This window comes from Camellia sinensis, chromosome 5, assembly GCF_055761805.1.
Source record: "Camellia sinensis isolate YWXY chromosome 5, ASM5576180v1, whole genome shotgun sequence".
Lineage (NCBI taxonomy): Eukaryota > Viridiplantae > Streptophyta > Magnoliopsida > Ericales > Theaceae > Camellia > Camellia sinensis.
The window spans coordinates 186,526,048-186,553,290 of NC_138965.1; the positions used below are offsets into that span (position 1 = coordinate 186,526,048).

At 38.1% G+C, this 27,243-nt stretch overlaps 1 protein-coding gene across 2 annotated transcripts; it reads left to right on the top strand.

Annotated features, from left to right (window-relative positions):
* Positions 1–6,733: 6,733 nt before the first annotated feature.
* On the top strand, positions 6,734–26,243 carry LOC114319470 (uncharacterized). Of its 2 annotated transcripts, XM_082868056.1 has the most exons (4): positions 6,734–7,487; positions 10,850–10,954; positions 11,041–11,103; positions 25,921–26,243. In XM_082868056.1, the coding sequence occupies exons 1-4, from the start codon at positions 7,157–7,159 to the stop codon at positions 25,977–25,979; spliced, it is 558 nt and encodes a 185-aa protein (XP_082724182.1). In that variant the 5' UTR covers positions 6,734–7,156; the 3' UTR covers positions 25,980–26,243. The 2 variants fall into 2 exon arrangements, with proteins under 2 accessions (XP_082724182.1, XP_028122293.2); XM_028266492.2 differs by lacking the exon at positions 11,041–11,103 and having other exon boundaries at positions 6,741–7,487.
* The last annotated feature ends 1,000 nt before the right edge of the window (positions 26,244–27,243 follow it).

Consider the following 27,243-nt stretch of genomic DNA (forward strand, 5'->3'; position numbering starts at 1 on the left):
TGATTTTCAACAAGCAAATTTTTCACTTCTTGAGAGATTTTGAATTGAATTCTGGATTCAACTTGCTTATGGATGGTAGGATGCAAGTAAGGATAGGGGACAGTTTGATATAGTCCCATTTGCCTGGCCCATTGGCAAGGATTATAGCTTTCGAAACTACAATTAGAAAGTTTACTGATAGAGATGAATCTACCCACTAGAATGTATCTGGGAGTGAGGGCTTGAGCCCAAAAATCATTTTGTGCTTGCCTCCAAGTGTCACTTAATGTTTGAGGGACAACATTGATATATGTTAATTCAGTGGAGTTGAAATGAAAGGAATGGAAATGGATGAAAAGTTGAGAGTCTCTATCGACAGGCAGTTCAAAGAGAATAGTGAACACCTTAGTAAATGAGTTAGATGAAACTAGCCGAAAAGATAAGAAAAATTCAGCATAACTTTCACAAGGAGAGAAGTAAGGGATTTGAGTGGTAGGCCTAATTTCGAGGAAGTAAGCATAAAGGCAGGCCTGAAAAAACCAAAAAGGATCTCCACAGTTATGATCTATCTCTTTATCAACTAAAGAGAAAAGGCCCTTGTATAGTGTGCCCAAAAGGAAATGGGCAAAGGTCAGTTGTGTGCCTTCTTGGATACAAGTGGCAAGGGCCAAATACTCTTTGATGATTTTTAGGCCTGGGACACATAGAAAGTGTTGAGAAAGTCATAATAAGTGAAAGACAGTTCTTTCTTCTTTAGTGGGTTCATTAGAAAATTTTTGGTATTTGGTTTAGAATTTCCCATAACTGAGTTCAGTATCAAGTGGGACTACTGATTAGGGAGTTAAGAGGGCATTTATATGTTGGCCAGCAACAGGAAGGCCGGTCAAATGTACAACATCAAGGATAGTAGGAGAAATCATACCAAACTTTAAAATGAGGGAATTGCAGGATAGAGACCAAAAGCAAGTTGCGACGCCAATAGCCCATTTGTCCGTGTCTAGGGCTAAAGTTGACAATCGAATGGCATCACAGATGCCAAGAGCTCTCCAAAGGTCAATATCGTATATCATCATGCGATGAACCCATAGTCTCTAATTAGAGTTTGGTTTCTACCACGAGCGTAAGGGGTTAGGGCTCGAATGCCACTGATTCCAGGCTAGCTTCGCTTTTTTGAAAAGCATCACTTCAGTATCTGCAATGGGATAATGAAGGGTAAGCTCATCAGGGATTTTAGTAAAAAAGGTTGGACCTAATTCCCCTTAGCCAGAAGTGTTGTTACGAAGGATAATGCAGCTATCAAAAACATGTTGGCTAAGTAGCTGCTAGAACTTAGGTGAAAAACGTTGCACAGGTGGCGCTTCTGTTTGTTTCTTTCCCTTGGTTTGAGCTCGTTTAAATGCCATTAAGATGAGCAAACAAGGTTTCAAAGCAGAAAAGTTTGAAAAGGCGAAGAACAGGGTAAAGCAAAGGGAATGAGAGTAATGAAGTGATGATTTAAATTTTGACAGTCAAATAATTTATGGTAGACCTTCCTGATTGAGTTTGGGCTTGTCAATTGGGCTTAACGATTGGCCCTTTTGAATTCGTGTTTTAGGTAAGTTTTATCGATTGAGTGTTATTATAAGTATTTGGGCTTTAATACGTGGGTTTGTTTTTATAAGCCCAAATTAATTACCCAAACATATAAGTGTCCAAAGCTTTATTTTGTCCTTTTTTTATATTCATTCAAAACAAAAAAACATCGTTTTGTCTTGAATGAGGGGGGTATTGTTGGCACTAAAATTTATTTTCTCTGTCGAATAAACATAACAAATACAGAGGGCTGATCCAACGGATGCTAGGAGTGAAAACCATAAGTTTACAATGGGAGGTGGACCCTAAAATGCAGAGCAAGTGGCAGTTGAAGCCATTTAAAGAGCAGATGTGGCAGATGCAGTTTCTTCTGTCGATTCATCTGGCAGTATTGTAGGATGTGACCAAATGTGACCCATGAGTCAGGCCATGAAGTTAGGCATGTCAGTGATGTAGGGCACGTGGTTCATTTGCAAGAGAAAGAGGTGGTTGTAGCAGAGAGGCAGTTGCAAGAGATTATGGAGATCGTGGGCAGTTGTGCAAGAAGTTGGGGCAACTTGCTCCATAGTGAGACACGTGTCAGCAGAGAAGTAGCAGGGCCAGTAGCATAAAGGCTGGGAATTCGAAGGAAAAATGCATCAATCAAACTTACAACCCATGTGGAATTAGGAGTAATTTAACGTAGTTAGCAATAGCTTCTGTATTTAGGAGTAGTCTGTTTATATTTCAACTTTTTTGGCCAAATTTTCCTCTGTCGATTGTCATGCACATTGAACTTGTAATTTAATTTTTGTAGTTAAGTGACAAATTTACTTGTTCTTCAATCAATTTTTAGTTTATTCACATTTGTTTCTTCGCATTATAATTTCCAAAGAAGTCCTTGAATTTGTCAAGGCATAGGACACTAACCATAATTGCTTGATTTGTTATTTGTTTGTGAAATTTTGGTTGTTCTATCGAATCACTTCTGTCAACCAGATTTTTGCTAACAATGTCTTGATTTAAATAAGAAGTTATTATGGCTTGTCTATAGTTTCTCCCAAGTTGTTATATGTCTATGATTTGTCTAAAGTTTGCGCATTAACGAGACCCATAAAATAATTAAGCGGTAATGTTGGTTTAACATTCAACTAAATCTTAACATTTGTCTTAGCTGTTAAAAATAACTTGTTAATATAATATTTTATTTTATATTTGAAAAGAAATAACCCTTTACTTTATGAGCTCAGTACCAGAAAGTAGGGCAGAAAAGAGGAAATTGAACAACAAGATTTCTTTAATTTGAAATGCAACAACAAGATTTCAAATGGAAATTAGTTGGCAAATGGCATGGAACAGGTGAATGGAAAGTTGAAATTCTGTTAAAACTGCTTGGCCTTTCTTTATGCTTTTTGCTTTTAAGGGTGTCCAATGGAATCAAGATCCTCTCCTTAAGTTTTCTCATTGACTCCTTACTTGTTATGTTATTGGGTCTACTTTTGGGTCCAATTTCGATGATTCGAACCGTTCAAATTTTAAGATTTATTGAGTATATCATACCTGTAAAAAATCAAGTTGATCGAATATTAGAAACTACGTGTTCGGATCATCAAACTAAAAACTTTTTTTTTTTTTAATTTAATAAACAGTTTTCTAAACACATGCTTTCTGATATCCGATCAAAGTATTTTTTTACAGGTATGATATACTCAACAAATCTTAAAATGTGAACGTTTTGAATCATCAAAATTAAGTCCAAAAGTAGGTCCAATGACCTAGCAAGTAAGGAGTCAATGAGTTGAGTCAATGAGAGAACTGAAGGAGAGCCCAAAAAAAATAAAAGACCTAATAATGGGGCTAATTTGATGAAAAATTTTACAACGTACAAACACATAATCAAAAAACAAAAGTTACAAAGATTTATTTCACTTTTTGATAATCAATTTATTTCACTTATTTAAATCAGTCTAATCAATTATAAGGAGATGATAGGCCAAATACGATTCTCAAATTAAAAAATAGCAAGCAATCCCAATAAATTACACAAACTAAACTCAGTTTTTAGAATCGAAAAAGACAATGGTGTGAGTCTCATCGGTTATTTATGTTATGTGCATCATTTTTGTGCTGCCCGTTTTGCACAAAATAAATAAATAAAATCTCACAGAAATTTAAACAGACTTTCCATGGTGTGTTTTTTGATACATCACTTGCAAAGTCGTACACGGTCTCATAATTTATGTGACATGCATGTTTGTGAGTGTATGGGTAAATAAAAAAAACTAGGTTAATTATATTTTTGGTACTTAAATTATAAGTCTTATGCCATTTTAATTTTTAATATAAAAATTGTGCCAATTTGATTCTCTGTGTATGAAAGTGTTGCAAATTGGTCATCAATGTTTAAATTGTGTCAATCTGATTTCGAATATATAAAAAAATATTTCAATGTAATCATATATTCTAACTTTGATAATAGACATAATTTAAATATTAAATGACTAATATAAATATATATTCTTCCTACCAGCAAAATCTTGGTGATAATTAAATTAAATTAATTAACATTTCTTTGTAATACCAAGTCATTCAGGACGTGGTAGCAACAACGTGTAGGTAGCAATCTGCAATGGGTGTACCCTGGACGGCCATTGGGGTTGTCTTTTTGTGGGGTGTTGTGTTGTTGAACATATCAACAACACTTTTTAATGAATCATTTCCTATATCTCATACATCTATATATCACTCACTATTAATTATTTAATCAATCTCTCTCGTCAATTTCAATAATCCCCATTCCAACACAAACAAGGTTTAGCTCTTCTTCTGTCAGTTATCCCCAAGAGAAACCAATGACCTCTCACAAGGAGGGTGTCATGGTGGCCAGCAGGTTAACTAACTTGTCTAGAATTTATTGGTTGAAATCTAATTGATTTAAATCGTACGCCGAACAATTTTTCCAAATTTTTTTTTTTTTGGTGGACTTTAATTTTTTTTCTCAATTATCCTTGAACCTGTTTTAAATAAATGTAAAGAGTTTTTTTTTGTAGAACAGTTTTATAAGTGAACTGTTATGTTAGATTAAAAATTCCACCTCTAGTATTTTGTTAAGTTGTTTATTTAAAGGGTCTTGCCAACAAATATTCCTTGGGACACAAAATAAAAAAAAAAAAAAAGATAAATAAAATAAAATAAAATAAAAAAGATAAAAGATATGTTAATCTTGAGACATCTATTACTAAATTCAATATATTTTTTTATGAATTTTAAAACACTTGATAATTCTTTTAAACTTTTGTAATATACTTTTTCTCAATTTCTTAATATTAACAAATGTTATGGAGTCACTTGTTAACATTTGTCTCATTTAAACTTTTTTCAAATTGTTTCGTCTCTTACGTTGTGTTTGGTTGGGGGATTTGGAGAAAGATTTGGAAAAGGAAAGGGAAAAGGTGTGTAAAACTATGTGAAATGTAGGCATATTTTTTTCACATTTTACCTACCTTTTTCATTTCTCTTTTCAAATATCTCCTCAAATCCCTCAACTAAACACAGCATTAGTGGAGCTCACATTCAGTAGCTCACATTGATGGTGCATGCTTAACTGCTTAACTGTGAAGTTAGTTATTGTTTTTATTTTGAGTTTTAAAATGTCATAATTTTTCATTATACATGTTAATTTTTAATAAAATTTACATATCGAAACCATAAAACAACATCAATGTTTGAATGAAAATTCAGAAATTTCACAATTTTATCTATAATTTTTTTTAATGAAAATTGAAAAAAAAAATCTCATTTTTTTTTTGTTAACTGCAAAATTTCTTACTTTAAAATCTCCAAATTCCTCAATTATGAAAATTGATAAATTTCTCAATTTTTTATTAACTGCAATTTTTTTTAAAGAGAAATGCAAGAGACCAACAACTTTTTTTTTTTTTTTGATAAAGAGACCAACACCTTAGATATCTAAATTCACTCATAATAATGTGGTAATGGAGTTAAGTCATATAGGATTGAATTTATGACAAATCAAAAATTAACACCTAGCATGCCTTGTCATTGCTTGATCAAATTGGGGGAGGTTTTTTAATGATCACAAGCCTTTTCCATTTCTTAATTTTTGTGCTTGAGAAATGGCAAAATTTCATAGTGAAAGTGTGGAAAATTATGTAACTGAGAATTTTTTCATTTGTCAACAGTGAAATTTCTTAATTTTTTTTCAAAATTTTATATTGAATATGGATCAATTTGATAAATCTCCTTAAATAATTTTCAAAATTAAACATTTGTAAAAAACAGAGGTGTACAACTAAAATTATAAAATTTTAAAATTTAGAATAAAAGTATAATTATCAAACAATTATTTCACTCGACAAACCAACGAGTAAAAAAAATCATCTTTAAGTATTTGCCAATCCTAGTTGTGGAAGGGCACCTGGGTGAGCCATCGCAGCAAAAAAAATCATCAAGTTGTGTGTTAGATTAATGGTGTTTTGTAATTTGTATATTTTATTTTTATTTCTCTAGACCCTGTAAACATATAACTCTTATGACAGACGAGTCCATGTTCATGCGTCCAAGTATAGTAAGACACATGCCTAATACACATAGACACAAGCCTTAACTAGAGATTAGACATGGATCTTTCACTACAAGAAATTACAGTTTTAGCAATTACTTTTGGCGACACTATCAAATTTGCATAGCTAAAACATCCTTTTTGCTACGCAAAAATCATTTTTATCGTTAAAAAGGTTAACATTAGCGACGTGATCAACAAGTCGTTGCTAAAAAGTCAAATATGAATTAGGTGCCTAAAAAAAATGAGCAACATGAGGAAAGTTTTAGCGATGATCAATGAGTTTCAACGACAAAACAGTCCGTTGCTATTAGTATAAGGGTTACGGCGACGTAAATGGCACGTCAACATAGGTTTAATTCTTTAGCGACTAACGTGCTTTGGGATGCTGCAGGTTTTATAACTAAATAGCTGATGTATTTATATTTACTGAAATAGTAAAACTGTGTCGTTTTGGTACCAACCTTAAAACTGTATAAAAAAAAACAACAATGGTAGGTGGTCCGAAAAATCATGGTTCAAATGGCTCGAAACACTTAAAACGACGTCACTTTAGATGTAAAACGACATCGTTTTGACACATTCGAGCCATTCGAGCCACAAAAATTCGGGCCAACAAACATTTTCCATAAAAAAATCCCTTATGTTTTTTCTGTAAACGCCTCCATCTTTCCTCCATGTTCTCTGTCACAGTCACACCGGATGGTCTCTCTCACAATCACTGCCACTAGTTCTCTGACCGGCGCTGCCATTGTTGTCGATTTACTCACTTTTGTAAGTTACTCTCCCTCACCACCATCGTTCTCTCTCTCAATTTCTAATCCTTAACTTATTTGAAAATAAGAGTTCCCCGTTGTTATCTGAAAAAATTTCGTCGATTCCCAAACTTTCAAAGGAAACCTCTTCTAATTATTCTTTCATTCTTTGATCATTAACAATTTAATAAGAAAGAGAAAGAAAACACGATGGGTTAGAGAGAGAGAGTCTGCCTTCTCTCTAGAAACTACCTCAGTTTCTAAGGTTTGTTCATTCAATATTTCATTGATGATGGCTAATTACTCATCTAATCTACACGACTTAGATACGATGGGTGATGAACTAGTGATTAAAGAAACTACTACACCTAAGTGGAGTTCGCACATCTTGAACGATAGTCTTTCGGATAGTGATTTGTTAATTTTGATGGACATCGCGAAGAGAAATGGGGGTAAGAAGCATTGTTCTGCATCTGATATCGAGATGGGTAGGAGCCCTAAGGCTTCGATTGGGGTTGAGTCTGAGATCCATAGTCCAAGTTCTTTTGTTGACGCTATGAGTGGTCTCTGCTCTGAGATTCGAGAGATGAATGTTATTCAGCTCCACATTAAAACAACAGGTATTTATTTTTCTCTCAAGATTTTTCTAGAGTTGTTATATAACATATATCGTGGTATTTGATAAATTTGAGTGATTGATTAATGCAACAGACTCATAAGGATTCTGATTGATTAATTGTTTGACCCTTTTCTCTAATGTGCTTTGGATGGTTTTGTGTAGGGCTGGGCATAGGGTCATCCGACCCGCCCAAACCGCCCTACCCGATCCGAAATGCACGCATGTGGGTGGTTTCGCAAACACATTAAAGTAGGGTGCGGTTTGGATTTTATATAAATTTCGGGTTGCGGGCGGTTTGCGGGTTTGAACCGCACCCGCCCAACCCGTCCGCATTAAATTAATTTTTTTTTCCTCTTTCAAATCTAACCGTCCATCTCTTCTCTCACTCACCATCTCACTCACCTATACTATAACAAACAAAACAGAAGAAAAAAAAAACCCTAATAATCTAATCGGCTCCTCCCTCACTCTCTCTCAGTCTCATCTCACTGTCTCTCTTTCTCACTCTCTTCTCGTTTCTGCACACACCGATCACTCTCTTTCTCATCTCATCTCATCGCACCGATCATCATCGTACAGCCGATCTACTTCATTCGCAGGTGAACTCTCTCTCTCTTTCTCTCCCCCGATCGTTGATTTTTTGTGGATGAACAACAGAACTGATTTTTTTCATCTCCGATCTACTTCACAGGTGATCTCGCAGGTGATCTCTGATTTTTTTCATCATCGCACAGTTGATTTTTTTCATCGCCCAGCCGATCACTCTCTTTCTCATCTCATCGCACCGATCATCATCGCACAACCAATCTGCTTCATAGGTGAACTCTCTCTCTCAATCTCTGTCTCTCTCTCTCCCAATCGTTGATTTTTTGTGGATGAACAACAGAAATGATTTTTTTCATCTCCGACCTACTTCACAGGCTACTTCGCAGGTGATCTCTGATTTTTTTCATCATCACACAACCGATTTTTTTTATCAAACAGCCGATCTACTTCACAGGTGATCTCTCATCTCTGATTTTTTGTGGACGAACAGATCTGATTTTTTGTGGACCAAAACAGATCTGATTCTTTTTGTGTGTTGTGGGTTTGTTTTCTGCAAAGCTTTGTTTTTTGTTTGAACAACTTTGAATTCCTATTTCAGCAGCAAAGTGGTTGCCTATGTTTTGTTTGTATGTTTTTTAGCTTTATTTCCAATTATTCCACCTTATAAGTTTCCAGATAAGGTTTATTTGATTTTACTCTTTTTTCTTAATAATTTGTTTTTTTAAGTGAGAAAGGCAATAATAAACATGATGTTTTGATGTTCAATTGCATTTCTAAAATGATTTTTTAATTTTTTATACTTGAACATTGTATTTGATAGTTTCTATTTCCACTTCAATTTAATTTTGGTGTTATATTTCCCCATGGTGATATGCATTTCTACTATATTGAGATGCAATATATAGACATTTGTTTATTTCTTCATTTCTTACTAACTATAATTGAAGATTAAAGTTTATATTTTTTTCAATTTGTTTGTGTAGGGTTCATCAACCAAATGCATGGAATTAGAATTGGAATTTGTGAAAGTTGAATTGGATGTGATTCATGAAGATGAAGTTTGATATCTTAGAAGTGTTTTAATTTTATTTCATGGGTTTGTATTGAATGAAGTTTAAGTTTGATAATAATTTTTTTTTTTAATTGCGTTTTGGTTTTGGATGAATGTAACTTAATGATTGTTTATTTTTTTTTGCATTTTGGATGAATTTAAGTTAATGAAGAATTACTCTTCTTTTTTTTTTTCTTTTTTTTTGGGTTAGGAATGATGAATGTTGAATTTTTAATGTAGGATTTTCTTATTTGGATTATGAATGATGAATGTAGGATATGATGAATGCAAGTTAATGATAGAATGTAGATTTTGAATGATTTGTTTAGGTTACGAATTGAATTTGTTGTGTTTTTTATTTTGTAAGTTTTTTTTATAAGTTTTAGTTCATTAATTATTAATGTTGGAGTATTTTAGAAAATCTCAGAAAAAAGGTCCAAAATAAAGATTGACAAAATGGGAGAAAAAAAAGGTTTAAAAATAATTTTTTGAAAAAAAAGTTCAATCCGCAAACCGCCCGCACACCCGCGAACCCTATCCGCACAAACCGCAAACCGCATTGCGGGCGGTTGCGGGTTGATTTTTCCCCAAACCACATAGATGCGGGCGGGTCCAAACCGAACCGCAAACCGTCCTAAACCGAACTGCGGACACCCCTAGTTTTGTAGATCTTGTTGGCTATCAGGCATAGTTTATGGGTTTTGTTGACTTTGGTTGTGTATATATGTAGATGAATTGTGTTAATTTTTTGTTTGTACATATATATTCTTGGGAAATTCTTGAATACATACCCCATTTTGAGGTATTACATTCAAGATATGATATTTTGTGGTGTCAATATTATTTTGATAGTTTGATTTTGGTCAGGCATAGAGAATTGAAAGAATCTCACATTAGAAAAGTACATCAGGAAGATGGATTTGTTACTTCAAAACTATTTCGTGTTGACAGAGAAAAATTAACGCATGTAATTATTGTGAAGAACAAAACTAACAATTTTTTGCAGCTAATCAAAGACCTGCCCAAGGCATTGAGCTTTACTTTTACAAGCCAGTTTGTTAGAAAGAGTTTGATCTGTAGGGTATGTCTGATGTGCGTCACAATCATATTAAGATTGATCACACAACCACATTCGTGGGGTAATTTGAAATTTCTTTTCTTTTCATATTTTCTGAAGAAGAAAAAGAAAAGACGTGGATGGGAAGGAGTGGTCAAAACAATGGTTTTCCTACTAAGGAAAAATGTATGGCAGTGATACCATCACATCATTATTTTTGATCTATTAAGCTTACAGGGCACTGAACAGGATAAGATATATACAATTAGCAATGGAGTTTATAAATCTATGATATCTATCCACCGATAAGCACTTGAATCCATTGAAATGATTAAAGGAAAGCAGAAACCAAATGCACAAAGATTAATTAGGCGTTATTTGTTTTTACTTTTAATTTCTGGGTAGGTGAAGGCATTATTTGCTCTCTCAATCAATAAATAGACTTTTATTTTTAATAACTGCTCAAGTAATTGTAATTTTAACCCCTCTTTTTCGTGGAGAGGCTGATTGTCATCACTCAAACCTTCGCCACTGGGCTGGGGGTGGATAACACTTGCCAACATTAGGTTACGACGACCAAGTGCATTGCTCAAGCCGAATTTCTATTTCAGACAATGTTCTCTGTTCATTTCATCTTCTTGAAGTTACATGTACCTGCTTTCTATGTGATTCCAACATTAGTGATATATTTTATTGATGTTGTTTGCAGGCCCTTTGAACTTTTGGAGCGGTTTCGGATGCATGAATTTTCTGAAGGAACCTTGCATCCATTTGAATGCACACAAAGTTAATTGCATCCTTATCAATTGCATAGGTAACTAATAAGCTAATTACAAACTGTTTTCTGTTATATTATTTTGTTTTATGAAAAATACCTTTCTTTTTTCTTTTTCTCCTCAGAAAGAGGCCATCTAGTGGGACTCAAAATGTGTCTTCAATTTGTGATGAAGAGTTCCATGCTAGGTTCATATCTCAATTTCCATGACCAACCCAATTTCAAATGATTATTTATGTGAACACTTGTTACCTTTGTGAGAATGGGATGTTTGGGTGAGCATTTGTAAGTTACATTAACTAATATATAATTCTAGGAGTGACTAATATAATACAATTACCTGAGCAGTTATTACATAGGAGAAACAATTAAGGTAGTGTTTGGTTCATTTAAATTTTTAGTTATGTAAATTAAATAAAATCAATCATGTTGGTCCAACCCAAGAATTGCAGGATCCCAAACATTGGCATTATGATATAGGGCATATACCAAAAGTGTTCGATTTCAATCAATCATAAATCAGAAAAAGAAAATTGCATGATTCCTAAGATAGGCACTATGGTATAGGGCATATAACAAAGGAGTTTCCATTTTAATTGAGTCACAAAAAAATAAAAAAGAAAAAGAAAAAGCAGAAATGCAGAGTTTGATTCTCTAAACAACCCAAGGGTAGTTGTCACGACCCGAACCCGCCCCCTATGGGTTAAGGGCGTAACCGGCCAGTAATCCTGAGATTACCTACGGCCTCGAATTAAAATAGACATAACCCAACAGAGTAAAGGGGGCCGAACGGAAGCAATAATCAAAAACTTTGTCCATAGAGCCGTGCTTATATGCATTTCACGACAAACCATACTCATATACGTTAATAACCCACGTCAAAAGTACAGCACCATAAAATTCTTTTCAAACAGGATCATCCAACTAAGTCAACCCATGGTAGGCTATTTACAAATATACATAAAGTCCTTGCTAGCAAGACAAAATATAGTTACATAACAAAGTGGCAAGGATAGGTCTCGTGCGTGAGACACAAGGCTGACTCTCCAAAACTCATGTTGTTCCTGGCAGACTTCACTGGGGCTGGGTTTGGACTTCTCTTGGCTCACCTACAAACACATGAATGAGCGTGAGCAACAGCCCAGTGAATAATATCAAATACAGAAATTACATAACAATGTAGAACAACATGTTCCAAACGGCCTTGGGCCCAATTCACATTTCTACTTAACATATATATATATATATATATATATACCTATACGAAATTTAGATTAAGTGACTGTAGTTCCAACATACTGGCCTTTGGCCCATTTAGGTTTCTATTCCTGTCAAAACGGCCTTCGACCCACTCATTTATGTCAAAACGGCCTTCGGCCCATTCATTTCCGTCAAAATGGCCTTTGGCCCATTCATTTTTGTCAAAATGGCCTTTGGCCCATTCATTTACGTCAAAACGGCCTTTGGCCCGTACATTTGTGTCAAAACAGCCTTTGGCCCACTCATTCATGTCAGAACGACCTTCGGTCCATTCATATTGGTCAAAACGACCTTCGGTCCGTTCATTTATATCAAAACGACTTTCGATCCATTCATTTACACCAAAATGACCTTCGGTCCATTCATTTACATCAAAACGACCTTCGATCCGTTCCTTAATTCACATATTCCTCTTTAGGCTTTGTTCTTATCTCATTAACTCATTTACAATGCTTAACATATATCTAAGAGTGCTTACAAGTGAAAGAGAACGGAAAACGAATCACAGAATGCATGAACAAAATTTCAGAAAACAGGGTCCCTGCTTGAGCGTGGACTTACCCGCTCGAGCGGACCCCTGAGGCCTGCAAAAGTACCGGATATGGGAAATTTACGCTCGAGCGTTCAATCCAGCGCTCGAGCATAAGGTCTCTTTACATGGCTCCCCGCTCGAGCGTAAGCCATGTCTACAAAAAGTTCTGGATGTATCATTTTTACACTCGAGTGTGGCCTCAGACGCTCGAGCGGAAGTCCATCCTACGTAGCTCCCCGCTCAAGCGTGGACTTACCCGCTCGAGCGGACATCAAGGTCTGCAGGAAAAAAATACTGGGAGCACGTATTTCCCGCTCGAGCGGCCATTACCCCGCTCGAGCGGACTTCAAAATTCTAGAAAAACCCAGAATGTGTTCTTGAGCTCCAATTCGGTTTTCAAGCCACAATACTTGCTCGGAATGGCCCAAATCTCAATATAATCATATCAACATGGTACTAATGCAAGATTATAACATTATAGAGCTCAATTTCTTGATTGATCTACATGCATGTCCCAAAATATGTCAAACTCAACACCAACATAACAACTCATGCATCCAAGCTCATATCTTCTCAAATTGTACATGCATGTGATGAATTAGCCACACTCTCAACTTAGGTAACACAAATGGTGATCAAGACATGAGTTTCCTTTAACATTTCACATGGATTATACACATTTGTGCTCAAACATATAATATCAAGGTGATTTCCTACATGCATGCACATAATAAGCTTCAATTCAACAAATACAACCCAATTTCATTTTAACCTTACTCTTGATCACCAAATTATCTTGAACACACAAAATAACAAACTATACTCCAAGAATTACTCACCTAGAAGCTTTGATCTCCTAAGCTCTAGTCAATTCTTGAGCTAAATCTCCAAGATTCCCAAGCTTTAGGCCAAATTGGCACAGTTCTCTCCTCTCTCACTCTAACAGCCAGCCTTGCCTCTCTCTAGAGAGTTGATTAGCCCAAATGAAGTTAAAGGAATGGAATTGAGTGTAACATGCCTATGCATAAATCCCCACAATATAATAATAATAATAAAGTAATTTGGCATTATTCATCAATTTAATCGATTTAATCTAACCCGAATCAATTTCTAATTAAATTTCACCGTAGGCTCTAAAAATTATGCCAATCACGATGGCGTAATCAATTTCGGGTTCTGTGGCCGATAAGGCCCTTAATTTAATTTCCAAAACAGATTATTCAGACAGGTATCCCTACGGTGAACAGATAAGACTTCAAAATCACAAACATTCACATAATGGCACATAAAATCATGCTAAACACATAATCATATTCAAATTAAGGACCAATTAGCATATTACGGGACAGGGGTATCACAGTCTTCCCCCCTTTAGGAAGTTTGGTCCTCCAAACTTAATTTACCTTCGTCGGGAAACAAATGTGGATAGCGTAGACGCATTTCTTCCTCTTTCTCCCATGTAGCATCTGTCCCATAGTGTTCCTTCCATTCCACTTTCACCATTGGAATGGATTTGTTTCTCAATTCTTTCACTTGTCGGTCAACAATTTTTTCCGGCCATTCAGCATATTCCATATTTTCATCAATAGCAACCCGGTGATAATCAATCACATGCAACGGGTCTCGGAGGTAACCCCTCAACATTGACACATGAAACACATTATGGATTTGCTCAAATCCCGGTGGCAAGGCAACTCTATTAGCAACTGGACCGAGTTTCTCCAAAATCTGGAACGGCCCAATGTAACAGGGCGACAATTTGCCCTTTTTCCCAAATCTGACTTGGCCTTTCATCGGGGAAATACGGATGAACACATGGTCCCCAACCTCACACTCAAGAGGTCTTCTTCGAATGTCTGCATAATTCTTTTGTCGGTCCTGAGCTGTTTTGAGCCTTTGACGAATAGTCTTGATTTTCTCAGAAGTGTCTTGTACAATTTCTGGCCCAAGCAAAGCTCTATCCCCGACCTCTGTCCAACATATAGGTGATCTACACCTCCTACCATACAAAGCCTCGTATGGCGCCATACCAATGCTAGAGTGGAAACTGTTATTATAAGCAAATTCTACAAGTGGCAAATAATCTTCCCAACTCCCTTGAAAATCCAAAGCACACATGCGAAGCATATCTTCCAAAGTTTGAATCGTTCGTTCTGATTGCCCGTCTGTCTGTGGGTGAAATGCAGTATTGAACCTTAGTTCTGTTCCCATAGCTTCCTGCAAACTCTTCCACAATCTAGACACAAATTTTGGATCTCTATCCGATACAATAGATACTGGAATTCCGTGTAAACGGACAATCTCATCAACATAAATGGTAGCCAATCTATATGCAGTAAATGTAGTTTTGGCAGGCAGAAAATGTGCAGACTTAGTCAGTCTATCAACTACAACCCAAACAGAATCCATACCTCAAGGAGTCCGAGGTAGGCCAACAACGAAATCCATAGTCACATTTTCCCACTTCCATTCAGGAATAGGGAGAGGTTGAAGTAGGCCGCCTGGTTTCTGATGTTCAGCCTTAACTTGCTGACATTATAGGCACTTGGACACATATTCTGCAATCTCTTTCTTCATTTTGGGCCACCAATAGGTTTGTTTCAAATCCCGATACATTTTATTGTTACCCGGATGCATAGCAAATATGGACCTGTGGGCTTCATCTAAAACCCTCTTCTTCAGTTCTGGGATATCTGGGACACATATCCGGTTTCAGAATTTCAACATTTCATTCTCAATACTGAATTCTGCTTTCGGGCTTGTCTCGAATTCGTCAATCACTTTCTTGAGGTACTCATCCTCTTTCTGTTTCTGTTGGATTTCATCAATGATCGTCGGCTCGGCTGTAATAGCGGCTATCAATCCGCCCCGTTCACACATTACCACTTCAATTTTAGACTTCTCAAAATCTTGCAAGATCTCTCTCTGTTCAGTAAGCAAACAGGCCATACTCCCCATTGATTTCCTGCTCAAGGCATCAGCAACTGTATTAGCTTTCCCGGGGTGGTATTGAATTTCTAGGTCGTAATCTTTTATTAGTTCCAGCCACTTTCTCTGACGCATATTCAACTCTTTCTACGTGAAGAAGTATTTTAGGCTCTTATGATCCGTGTAGACTTCACACTTTGCCTCATACAAATAATGCCACCAGATTTGCAAAGCAAAAACAACTGCGGCCAATTCAAGGTCATGTGTTGGGTAGTTCTTCTCGTGTGGCCTCCACTGTCGGGAGGCGTAAGTAATAACCTTTCCATTCTGCATTAACACACAACCCAAACCCTTATAAGATGCATCACTAAAGCTTACGAAATTTTTCATACCTGAAGGTAGTGTTAAAATTGGTGCAGTAATCAATCTTGTCTTCAATTCATGAAAGGTTGATTCCCTTTCTTCGTTCCACTCAAAAGGTTGCCCCTTACGTGTCAGTTGGGTAAGAGGCACTGCTAATTTCGAAAAGTCCTTCACAAACCTCCTGTAGTACCCAGTCAAGCCCATAAAGCTGCGAACTTCTGTCACATTGGTCGGTATAGGCCAATTCACAATTGCCTCTATCTTCTGCGGGTCCACTGAAATTCCTTCCTTGTTGATCACGTGCCCTAAGAAAACAACCTCATCCAACCAAAACTCACATTTCTTTAATTTAGCAAATAGTTTTCTTTCCCGAAGTATTTGTAAAACAGTCCTCAAATGATGTTCATGTTCAAGTCTATCTTTAGAGTATATCAAAATATCATCGATGAAGACTACAACAAACTCATCAAGGTAGGTTTTAAAAATTATATTCATTAAGTCCATAAATGCTGCCGGAGCATTGGTCACTCCAAACGGCATAACAAGAAACTCAAAATGACCATACCTCGTTCTAAATGCGGTTTTCTCAACATCCTCTGCCTTAACCTTCAACTGATGATACCCGGATCTCAAATCAATCTTAGAAAACACCTGTGATCCCTGCAACTGGTCAAATAAGTCATCAATACGGGGTGAGGGATATTTGTTCTTTATCGTTACCTTGTTCAACTCCCGGTAATCAATGCACAGGCGCAAAGTACCATCCTTCTTCTTTACAAATAACACTGGTGCACCCCAAGGCGAAGTGCTAGACCGGATAAACCCTTTATCAAGAAGGTCTTGCAACTGTTCATTTAATTCTTTCATTTCGGCAGTAGCCATTCTGTAGGGAGTTTTAGAAATAGGCTGGGTGCCTGGCACAGTTTCAATGGTAAACTCGATCTCCCTGTCTACCAATTCCCCTGGTAATTCATTCGGAAACACATCCGAAAATTCTCTAACAATAGGAATATTATTCAATTCAACATTCTCAGATTGCTCAGACAACACATAGCACAAATAACCCTGGCACCCTTTCCTAATCAGTTTACATGCTTTCATTGCAGATATCAAATAAGGTGGAGGCACTACCTCGTTACCCACAAACACAATCTCTTTTTGTTCTGGTAGGTTAAATACAACCCTTTTTGTCACACAGTCTATGGTGGCACAGTACTTGGTCAGCCAATCCATGCCCAAAATTACATCAAAATGCCTAAAGTTCAAGGGCAACAAATCTACATATAGGGTAGCATCCTCGATATGCATGTCACAAAACCGATATATATAATCACATAACACAGATTCCCCCGATGGAGCAGACACACATAACAAATATGGCAATAGCTCTAGGGGTCTATTTAGTCTAGATGCAAACGTATATGTCACAAATGAGTGCGTTGATCCAGAATCAATTAACACAAAGGCATCCTGATTACATATTGAAATAGTACCTGAGACAACGGCATTGGCATTCCGTGTATCGCTCGGAACAAGTGCAAAGACTCTTCCCTGTCTCGCTGTATCCCCAGTAGTAGCAGATTTCAAAGTGTTCCCCGGCTTTGGGATCGATACAGTGGAACTAGTTGCTAGTTTCCCACTGTTCTTATTACATTCTCGGGCTATGTGCCCTTGCTTCCCACATTTAAAACAGGCTCCTGATGCACAGTAACAGACTCCACGGTGCCTTTTGCTACAAATATTGCACATGGGAGCTGTGTCTCAAGAAGAACTCGAAGTATTTGAGGAGCCCATGTTTTGCTTTTTCAGAAATTTCTTCTTCGAAAAGAAGCCTTGTCTTTTGTTGTCTTTCCATTCTGTTACTGGCTTAGCTTGTCTGGCTATGTTAGCCTCTGATATGATGGCTCTATCAAGCACCCCAATGTAGGTTTCCAATTTCAGGACATTCACCCTTTCTAAGATGTCATTGCGGAGCCCACCTTCAAAATGTCTTGCCTTCTTATAGTCCGTGTCAATTACATGTGGTGCAAACCTGGCCAATTCAGTGAATTTGGCCTCATACTCAGCTACAGTCATGCTGTCTTGCTTGAGTTCCATGAATTCTGCCACTTTCCTATCCCGGACACACTGTGAGAAGTACTTGTCATAGAATATTTTTAGAAACTTTACCCAGTCAACATCCCTATGATTTTCTCGCATCAACATCCACCATCTTCTTGCCTCGTCTTCTAGCATAAAAGTGGCTAGAAGCACTTTCTGAGTCTCTGAACAGGGGAACACTTCGAATAATTTCTCAATGCTGAGGACCCACGCTTCGACTTTCAACGGATCTAATCCCCGTGAAACTGTGGTGGTTTCATTTTCTTGAATTCCTTAGTGAGAGCTATAATCCAGTCATCATTTTGATGATCTGGCACAGGTGGTGCCGGAGGTGGAGGTGGCGGGTGTAGTTGCTGCCACTGTTGTTGCCACTGCTGTTGCTGTCTCAAAGCTTCTGCCATTTCCTGTATCAGTCTTTCCATCCTGTCCATTCTGGCAGTTGAGGATTCTTCTATTTCATCTCCTCTGGTTCTCACCATCTGATTAAACTTGCATTATATTTTATACAAAAGATACACACATATGCATGTAACAAGGAGCATACATTTTCAGGTAGTTTGCAATGCAAGTAATTCACGACTCATAACTTATAATTGTTCATATCAAAACATTTAAGCATATAACCAATGCTCCCAAATTCATATTTATCACATGAATGCATCCTGGATCTTATCTAGACGCATATTATTCTTTTTGGACAAGTGCGTGAGTTATTAACTCGTGCTCTGATACCACTCTATCACGACCCGAACCCGTCCCCTATGGGCTAAGGGCGTAACCGGCCAGTAATCCTGAGATTACCTACGGCCTCGAATTAAAATAGACATAACCCAACAGAGTAAAGGGGGCCGAACGGAAGCAATAATCAAAAACTTTGTCCATAGAGCCGTGCTTATATGCATTTCACGACAAACCATACTCATATACGTTAATAACCCACGTCAAAAGTACAGCACCATAAAATTCTTTTCAAACAGGATCATCCAACTAAGTCAACCCATGGTAGGCTATTTACAAATATACACAAAGTCCTTGCTAGCAAGACAAAATATAGTTACATAACAAAGTGGCAAGGATAGGTCTCGTCCGTGAGACACAAGGCTGACTCTCCAAAACTCATGTTGTTCCTGGCAGACTTCACTGGAGCTGGGTTTGGACTTCTCTTGGCTCACCTACAAACACATGAATGAGCGTGAGCAACAGCCCAGTGAATAATATCAAATACAGAAATTACATAACAATGTAGAACAACATGTTTCAAACGGCCTTGGGCCCAATTCACATTTCTACTTAACATATATATATATACCTATACGAAATTTAGATTAAGTGACTGTAGTTCCAACATACTGGCCTTTGGCCCATTCAGGTTTCCATTCCTGTCAAAATGGCCTTCGGCCCACTCATTTATGTCAAAATGGCCGTCGGCCCATTCATTTCCGTCAAAATGGCCTTTGGCCCATTCATTTCTGTCAAAATGGCCTTTGGCCCATTCATTTACGTCAAAACGGCCTTTGGCCCGTACATTCGTGTCAAAATGGCCTTCGGCCCGCTCATTCATGTCAAAACGACCTTCGGTCCATTCATATAGGTCAAAACGACCTTCGGTCCGTTCATTTATATCAAAACGACTTCCGGTCCATTCATTTACACCAAAACGACTTTCGGTCCATTCATTTACATCAAAACGACCTTCGGTCCATTCATTCATTCATGTCAGACTTTTGTCCACAATCCCAATTAACAATTCATAAAGTTTATAAGGGAATAAACAATTGGACATTGACAAGCTTTCAAATATTGATATTACTCATAGTGATCGGCTTGTGGATTTGCCCTGGAGCCTGACCCTACACATTTCATGAACACAAAAGGGTCACTAACAATTCAATCCATTCCTTAATTCACATATTCCTCTTTAGGCTTTGTTCTTATCTCATTAACTCATTTACAATGCTTAACATATATCTAAGAGTGCTTACAAGTGAAAGAGAACGGAAAACGAATCACAGAATGCATGAACAAAATTTCAAAAAACAAGGTCCCCGCTCGAGCGTGGACTTACCCGCTCGAGCGGACCCCTGAGGCTTGCAAAAGTACTGGATATGGGAAATTTACGCTCGAGCGTTCAATCCGGCGCTCGAGCATAAGGCCTCTTTACATGGCTCCCCGCTCAAGCGTGAAATTCCCCGCTCGAGCGTAAGCCATGTCTACAAAAAGTTCTGGATGTATCATTTTTACGCTCGAGTGTGACCTCGGACGCTCAAGCAGAAGTCCATCCTACGTAGCTCCCCGCTCAAGCGTGGACTTACCCGCTCGAGCGGACATCAAGGTCTGCAGGAAAAAAATACTGGGAGCACGTATTTCCCGCTCGAGCGGCCATTACCCCGCTCGAGCGGACTTCAAAATTCTAGAAAAACCCAGAATGTGTTCTTGAGCTCTGTAGACACCCCATTTTTGACCGACCTTGAGACTCAGACGTCACCAGTTGAGCGATTGGTGATATTGCATATTGTGCTCGTTCAGAAGTTTCAGAGTCTCAGCTGCGAGCCTTGCCTCCGGACTTCCGGACCCTTTCATGCTCTGCCTTGGTTTGCGAACCAAGCTCGATTTTCTCTGTTTTCTCTTCGCAAAGGGAGGGAGAGGTCTCGTAGATCATCTCTCAGTGGCCGTAGGCTACGTTTTGTGGTTGTAGGCCATTTCGCCTGTTTGGAGTCCGGTTTCCGGTTTTTCAGAGCCGTTGGCTGTGTGGCTCGGTTCGGGACCGCCTAACTATCTCCGATTGCTCCGGTTTTTGGCATACTTCTTATTTGCTCCCTTTTGAGGGACACTGTGGTTCGAGAGACCGACTTCGTGGTCGAACACCACTCCCGGTGCTTAACAGCCAGTTTTCGGGGCCCCGAACTGCGCGTTATGGCCCCCGAACATTCGTTTTGCATCGGGTTTCGTTCATTTTTTGCAGGTACCTTTGTTTCATCACCAGGAAGGTCGTAGAAGGGTGGGAGGCCAAAAATTGTTTCAGCAACCAGTTATATTCCTCTGGCGCCCTCCGACGCCCGTTTTTCTCACTTCCAAGCCAATGTTGACCACCCTAGGGTTACTTTTTTCAATCCTAACCCCCATATTTGTGTTGTACACACATGGGAGGACACCAAAAGTTGGTGGCTGGCTAGTAATTCCACCTGAACCTTTTGAACCCCTTTGAAAAATGGTTTGTTCTCTCTCCTGGTTCACTGTTGCCAATTTTTTACCACAGGGCTGTGTTGAGGGCATCTGGGAGGACACCAATTTGTAGTGGCCGGCCATTAATTCACCTTGGCCCTTTTGACCCCTGGCCGGCCGGCCATGGGGGGTGGCCGGCCGGCCACCTGCAACTCTGAAAGTTGGCCGGCCATGATCCTTGCAGTGTGTATATTCCAGCTGTATATCTGTTTTCCCCCCAAAAAACCTATATCCAGGGGACAACTTTTGGGGGGAAACTTGATCCATTTTCCCCCCACTTTTTCCCTCCATTTCTCCCCCATTTTTGTCTACATAACAGAGCCTCCAGCTTTGTCTTGAGGGTTGGAAAAATTGCCTTGAGCTAGCATATACATACCTCCCTCCATCTCTCTCTTTAACCCTAAAAAATAACCAAGTTCTACCCCTTTTTCTTCATCACCACCTAGCACCACACTACCACTTCCATTCTAGCAGCTTGGAGGTCTTCTCAGAGGCTAGGAGGCAGCTTTTCTTGGTCCAAGAGGTAGCAAAGGATTGGTCTTCAAGGGTGAGTTGATTTCTCCCTCTTTCTAGCTCATTTTTGCAAGTTTTCTTAGCCCCTTTTGCTTGCTGTTTTGAGCTCCGACCATAACTGGAAATATCATTTTTTTGAGCTCATTTTTCTGTTTCATTAAGGGTCTTACCCTGTTTGGGACCCCCATCTTGCACTTGCTTCATTACCCCTTTGTATGCCATAATCTTGCATGGTATCTTTGGCCTATGTATGATCTGTTTTGGAGTATGATGTAAACTGTAGATAGGCTTATTTTGAGCCCTTATTCAACATTGAAGAAGGGCTCATCACTGTTTGGGATCTCCATGTGTCACTTGCCATTATACTCCTCTTTGGTCCCCATTTTTGCATGATTTATTAGCCTATTGTGTCTCTGTTTTTGGACTTTTGTCCAAACTGAAAATGGCCCTATTTTGACCCCCTCTTCATGTTTCATTAAGGGTCTATGGCTGTTTGAGACACCCTTTGTATACTTTATGTTGTAGCTCTTTCTTGGCCTTAATCTTGCATAGTATTTTGAGCATACTTGTATACTTTTTTGGGCTTGGCCATCAACTGTAAAACATCATATTTTTGGCCCCTCTTCAATATTGTAGAAGGCCCCTTCTCTTTTTGGGGCCAGAATTTGTGAGTTGCTTCATTACCCCTCTCTTGGCCCCATTTTTGTATGCTAATCTAGCCTCATTTGTGTTCCATGTTTGGCCATGCTTTAAACTGTAAACATGTTTTTTTGGGGGCTGCCTAGCTTCTTTCTTCATACTTCATGTTCAAATTATGCATGCATTGCATAGCTATAGGCCATTTCATGCGCCAAAATTCATGTTTCGGGACTCGTTCCATGCATCGGGTATCATTTTGCCATGATTCGGGGCTGTTTTGCCCCTCATTTTGCTACTGATTTTTGCATGTTTGCATATCATATTCCATGTCTTTGCCATGTCTCATTAGAGTGGCATTTCAGTGCCTGAGGGTCGGTCCTCGGTTTGCGTGCACGCGTGCACACATTTCGAGTTGTCTTGTTTTCATCTGATGGCCTCCTATGTGAGTGTGGCTGAGGCTCTCTCATGTTGGTGTAAGCCCATTATTGCATTGTGTATGCCATTTCATTCCATAGCATTGCGTATGCTAGGCCGTATATTAGAGCATTGTGTATGCCATGTTACCTCGTGCATCGTGTATACCATTTCATAGCATTGTGCATGCTAGGTTGTATATTAGTTGCATTCATGCATGTCATGCATATTGCATCGTGCTCGGGGTAGGAGTTAGCCTGAGCACGGGAAACGAGGTATGTTTCGTACTCCGAGTGACGGAACGTGTCTCAATTCCCAGTCACCGACACTCCGGATTATCCATGATGGAGTTAGGTTTTAGTTGAGTTTTCATGTGCATTCATTCCATATTGAGTTGCACAATTTGACCCCTCGGCCATCATGCATCGAGATGCGTGATTGGTGGCATGAGGATCGAGGCATGCATACATTTGTGAAAATACATTGCTATGCCCCTTTCCTGCTCTCTGTTGCAGCAAATCAAGAATTAGCAACCTTTCGGAGCTTGGTGCGCTTTCCAAGAATAATTGTAAAACAGAGGCTAATTGGGGCATCGCAGTGGATTTCCGCGCAAGGCAGCCCAAACATACATCATTCAGAAGAGTCAAGGCAATCCCTGGCTTGCATGCCAGTTTATTATTTTTCTTCTTAGTTAATTTGTAAATTAATTAGGAATTTGTATATATTTGGACTGTATTATTTAGATTGTACTATTTATTCAGACCCTCTGCGCGAGGGCGTAATTGTAATAAGTGTGCGTGCGTGTGATGTATGTCTTCCAACCCCACGTCTTTCTTCCCTTTTATTTACCTGCTTATGATGGTTAGATTAGGGCATGTTTAAATTAGCATACAGTATGACAGCATGTTTGCATCATTCATCTGTTTTGCATGCACCGGGCTCGACGCATCATACTAACTGCATTGTATTTTCAATTCCAAATTGAATACATGTTAGCTGTTGCATCTCATATGCCATGTTTAGAATAGCCGAGCCTGCTATAGTTGCATTTTTGCATGTGTTGCATTAGGCACTTCTGTATAATTAGGATCATGCATAGATTTCTAATTAGCTTCTTTTTTGGCTTGAAGTACTCGGTAAGTTTTATGCTTTAGCATCCTTGCATGCGTGTGAGTGACTGCCATGAATAGCATGCTTACCATGAGGCTATATGCTTATATGATATAACTGCCTGAATGCCTGTGGGTGAAGGATGGGTTGTTTGGATTGGAACAAATCATCAATTATGAGTTTTAAGCCCACTAGATAGTGGCAAAAACATGTTTTCTAAGCCCACCTGAGGGTGGCAAAATCTGCATTTTAAGCCTACTTGCGAGTAGCAAACTATCTTTCAAAAAACAAACATGAAATGTTTTGTTCCAATTCAGGCGATCCAGTCTATACTTGTATGCTGTGCGCATCACATAGTAATCTAGGCTAATAACCAGAATAAGAACACATAATGTTTTCAAAAATAGATATCATGGTAGTAGAGGCCGATCTTCCATCGGGCGAGCGGGGGTGCTCGCGAAGTGACCTTCCCTAATCGTACCCAAGTTCCCGAGCCGAGGCAACTTTGGTGATGACGAACACGTGGCCTTAGGCAAACGAGTAGGGTTTCCTAAATTTTTCCAAAATAAAATATTTAGGTGTTGACTCTGTATCTGGCAAAGTAGTCCATGTTTGGCACTTCTTTCAAAATCTGTTTTCTCAAAACGATTTGCCGGATTCAGACTCTTTGGTTCAGATTTAGAACCGTGACAACTTTAGAGTCCTGAACTGTAGTGACCCCAAATGAACAGAACGGGACTCACCCTCCCGGGGCGTTCAGGGACGTCTACAAGCTCCAATTCGGTTTTCAAGCCACAATACTTGCTCGCAATGGCCCAAATCTCAATATAATCATATCAACATGGTACTAATGCAAGATTATAACATTATAGAGCTCAATTTCTTGATTGATCTACATGCATGTCCCAAAATATGTCAAACTCAACACCAACATAACAACTCATGTATCCAAGCTCATATCTTCTCAAATTGTACATGCATGTGATGAATTAGCCACACTCTCAACTTAGGTAACACAAATGGTGATCAAGACATGAGTTTCCTTTAACATTTCACATGGATTATACACATTTGTGCTCAAACATATAATATCAAGGTGATTTCCTACATGCATGCACATAATAAGCTTCAATTCAACAAATACAACCCAATTTCATTTTAACCTTACTCTTGATCACCAAATTAGCTTGAACACACAAAATAACAAAATATACTTCAAGAATTACTCACCTAAAAGCTTTGATCTCCTAAGCTTAGTCAATTCTTGAGCTAAATCTCCAAGATTCCCAAGCTTTAGGCTACATTGGCATAGTTCTCTCATCTCTCACTCTAACAGCCGGCCTTGCCTCTCTCTAGAGAGTTGATCAGCCCAAATGAAGTGAAAGGAAGGGAATTGAGTGTAACATGCCTATACATAAATCCCCACTCACAATATAATAATAATAATAATAAAGTAATTTGGCATTATTCATCAATTTAATCGATTTAATCTAACCCGAATCAATTTCTAATTAAATTTCACTGTAGGCTCTAAAAATTATGCCAATCACGATGGCCTAATCAATTTCGGGTTCTGTGGCCGATAAGGCCCTCAATTTAATTTCCAAAACAGATTGTTCAGACAGGTATCCCTACGGTGAACAGATAAGACTTCAAAATCACAAACATTCACATAATGGCACATAAAATCATGCTAAACACATGATCATACTCAAATTAAGGACCAATTAGCATATTACAGGACAGGGGTATCACAGAAGTTAATTTTATTGATTATTTTGAAGTGTCAATCTACCACTCAATATTCATTCATATGGGTTCAAACACATGCATGTTGTTCCATCTTGTTTGTTAACAGCTGATGTCTTGCACCTTCTTGTTTTGGTTTTTGAAACTCATAACTTCTTTATGTTTTGTGTTTCAGATTATCGTGAAGTAACATGTTATATTGAAATGGTTTGGTTGTTCAAAGAAGGAAAATAAGTAACTAGAGGAAGCATCTCTTGCCTCATTAGGCTTAGAAATGCTAATTGTCATGGTGATTCAACAGTTGCGGCAACATCTATAGGTTATTTATAAGGCCATTGTAATAAGCACATCGTTTTAATTGGGATTGACTTGATTTTATTTTTATTACTTAGTTTCTCTTGTAAGTATTATTGTGTATAGACTTAAATTTTGAATTGGAAAAACACGTGTAATCTATTGTTGTTACTTATATAATTGGAGTTTTTTTTTTAATGTCAATGCATTGATGTGTGTGGATGTAATTTATTACTATTGAACAATAAATATTTCTTATTGAAAAGTAATTTGTTATTTGTGATGGTAATTTTTGTCATCCCAAATAACAAACTATTTTTTTTAAAATAATTAAATGTTTTGCCGACAAAGTCTATTTGTCGCCAAAAGCCTACTTTAGCCAACTCATATTGAATCGCCAAAAGTACTATTTTTGCTGATGCAAATTTGGGTTAGCAAAAGTGTGACAATCATCTTATTTGAGCCATTTTTGCCAACGCAATGGTAGATTAGCGACAATAAATGAAGGCTTTTACCAACTAAATGTTTGTCGCTAAAGATGTTATTTTTGCCGACACAATATATATATATGTTGGTAAAAGTCTTTCCCGACACACTTTTGCCAACGGCTTATCGATACGATTTTGTGTGTTGACAAAACTCTTTGCGGACGATTTTCACCTTTTGCCGACACATTTCTTTGTGTAGGCAAAACTGTTTTTTGTTGCAGTGTTTGTTCTCTCCAACACTTTTATTTTATTTATTTAGCCATCATCCAAGAATTGATCTACAAGTCACAACTAATTATTGAATTTGTGGCTTTTTAGTTCAACTACATGATAAAAAAATAAAACAAAAAATACTTGGAGAAAATCACCATCCACCGCCGGACATTAATTTCGTACAATGCCTTTGCACCCTCCTTGGTCTTCTCTTTAGTAATTATTCAGTAATTTTAGAGTATAAACACGTGGTATTTTATAATATTATGATTAGTGAAAAAGGTGGGTGTACGGGGAGCAAATATTCCGCGGAGCCCGTACTCCTTTCGTCCAAGCTCCTTGTCTATCCGATTGACCTGCGAGCATAACGGCGATGAGCTACCCAGCGGTGTGTGGCTGGAAAACCCCTCCGACGGTCAAGTTAGCACACACACTCAGAGAGAGAGAGAGAGAGGAAGAGAGAGATAAATCACAAAGATTGTTTCTCACCAAATGATATTCCC

What these genes read in the sequence shown, in the direction of transcription:
- LOC114319470 (XM_082868056.1), top strand. Translation starts at nt 7,157, where the DNA reads ATGATGGCTAATTACTCATCTAATCTACACGACTTAGATACGATGGGT. An exon ending in GCTCCACATTAAAACAACAG is followed by an intron (nt 7,488 to 10,849) that starts GTATTTATTTTT and finishes TGTTGTTTGCAG; the next exon opens with GCCCTTTGAACTTTTGGAGC. An exon ending in GATGAAGAGTTCCATGCTAG is followed by an intron (nt 11,104 to 25,920) that starts GTTCATATCTCA and finishes TTTGTGTTTCAG; the next exon opens with ATTATCGTGAAGTAACATGT.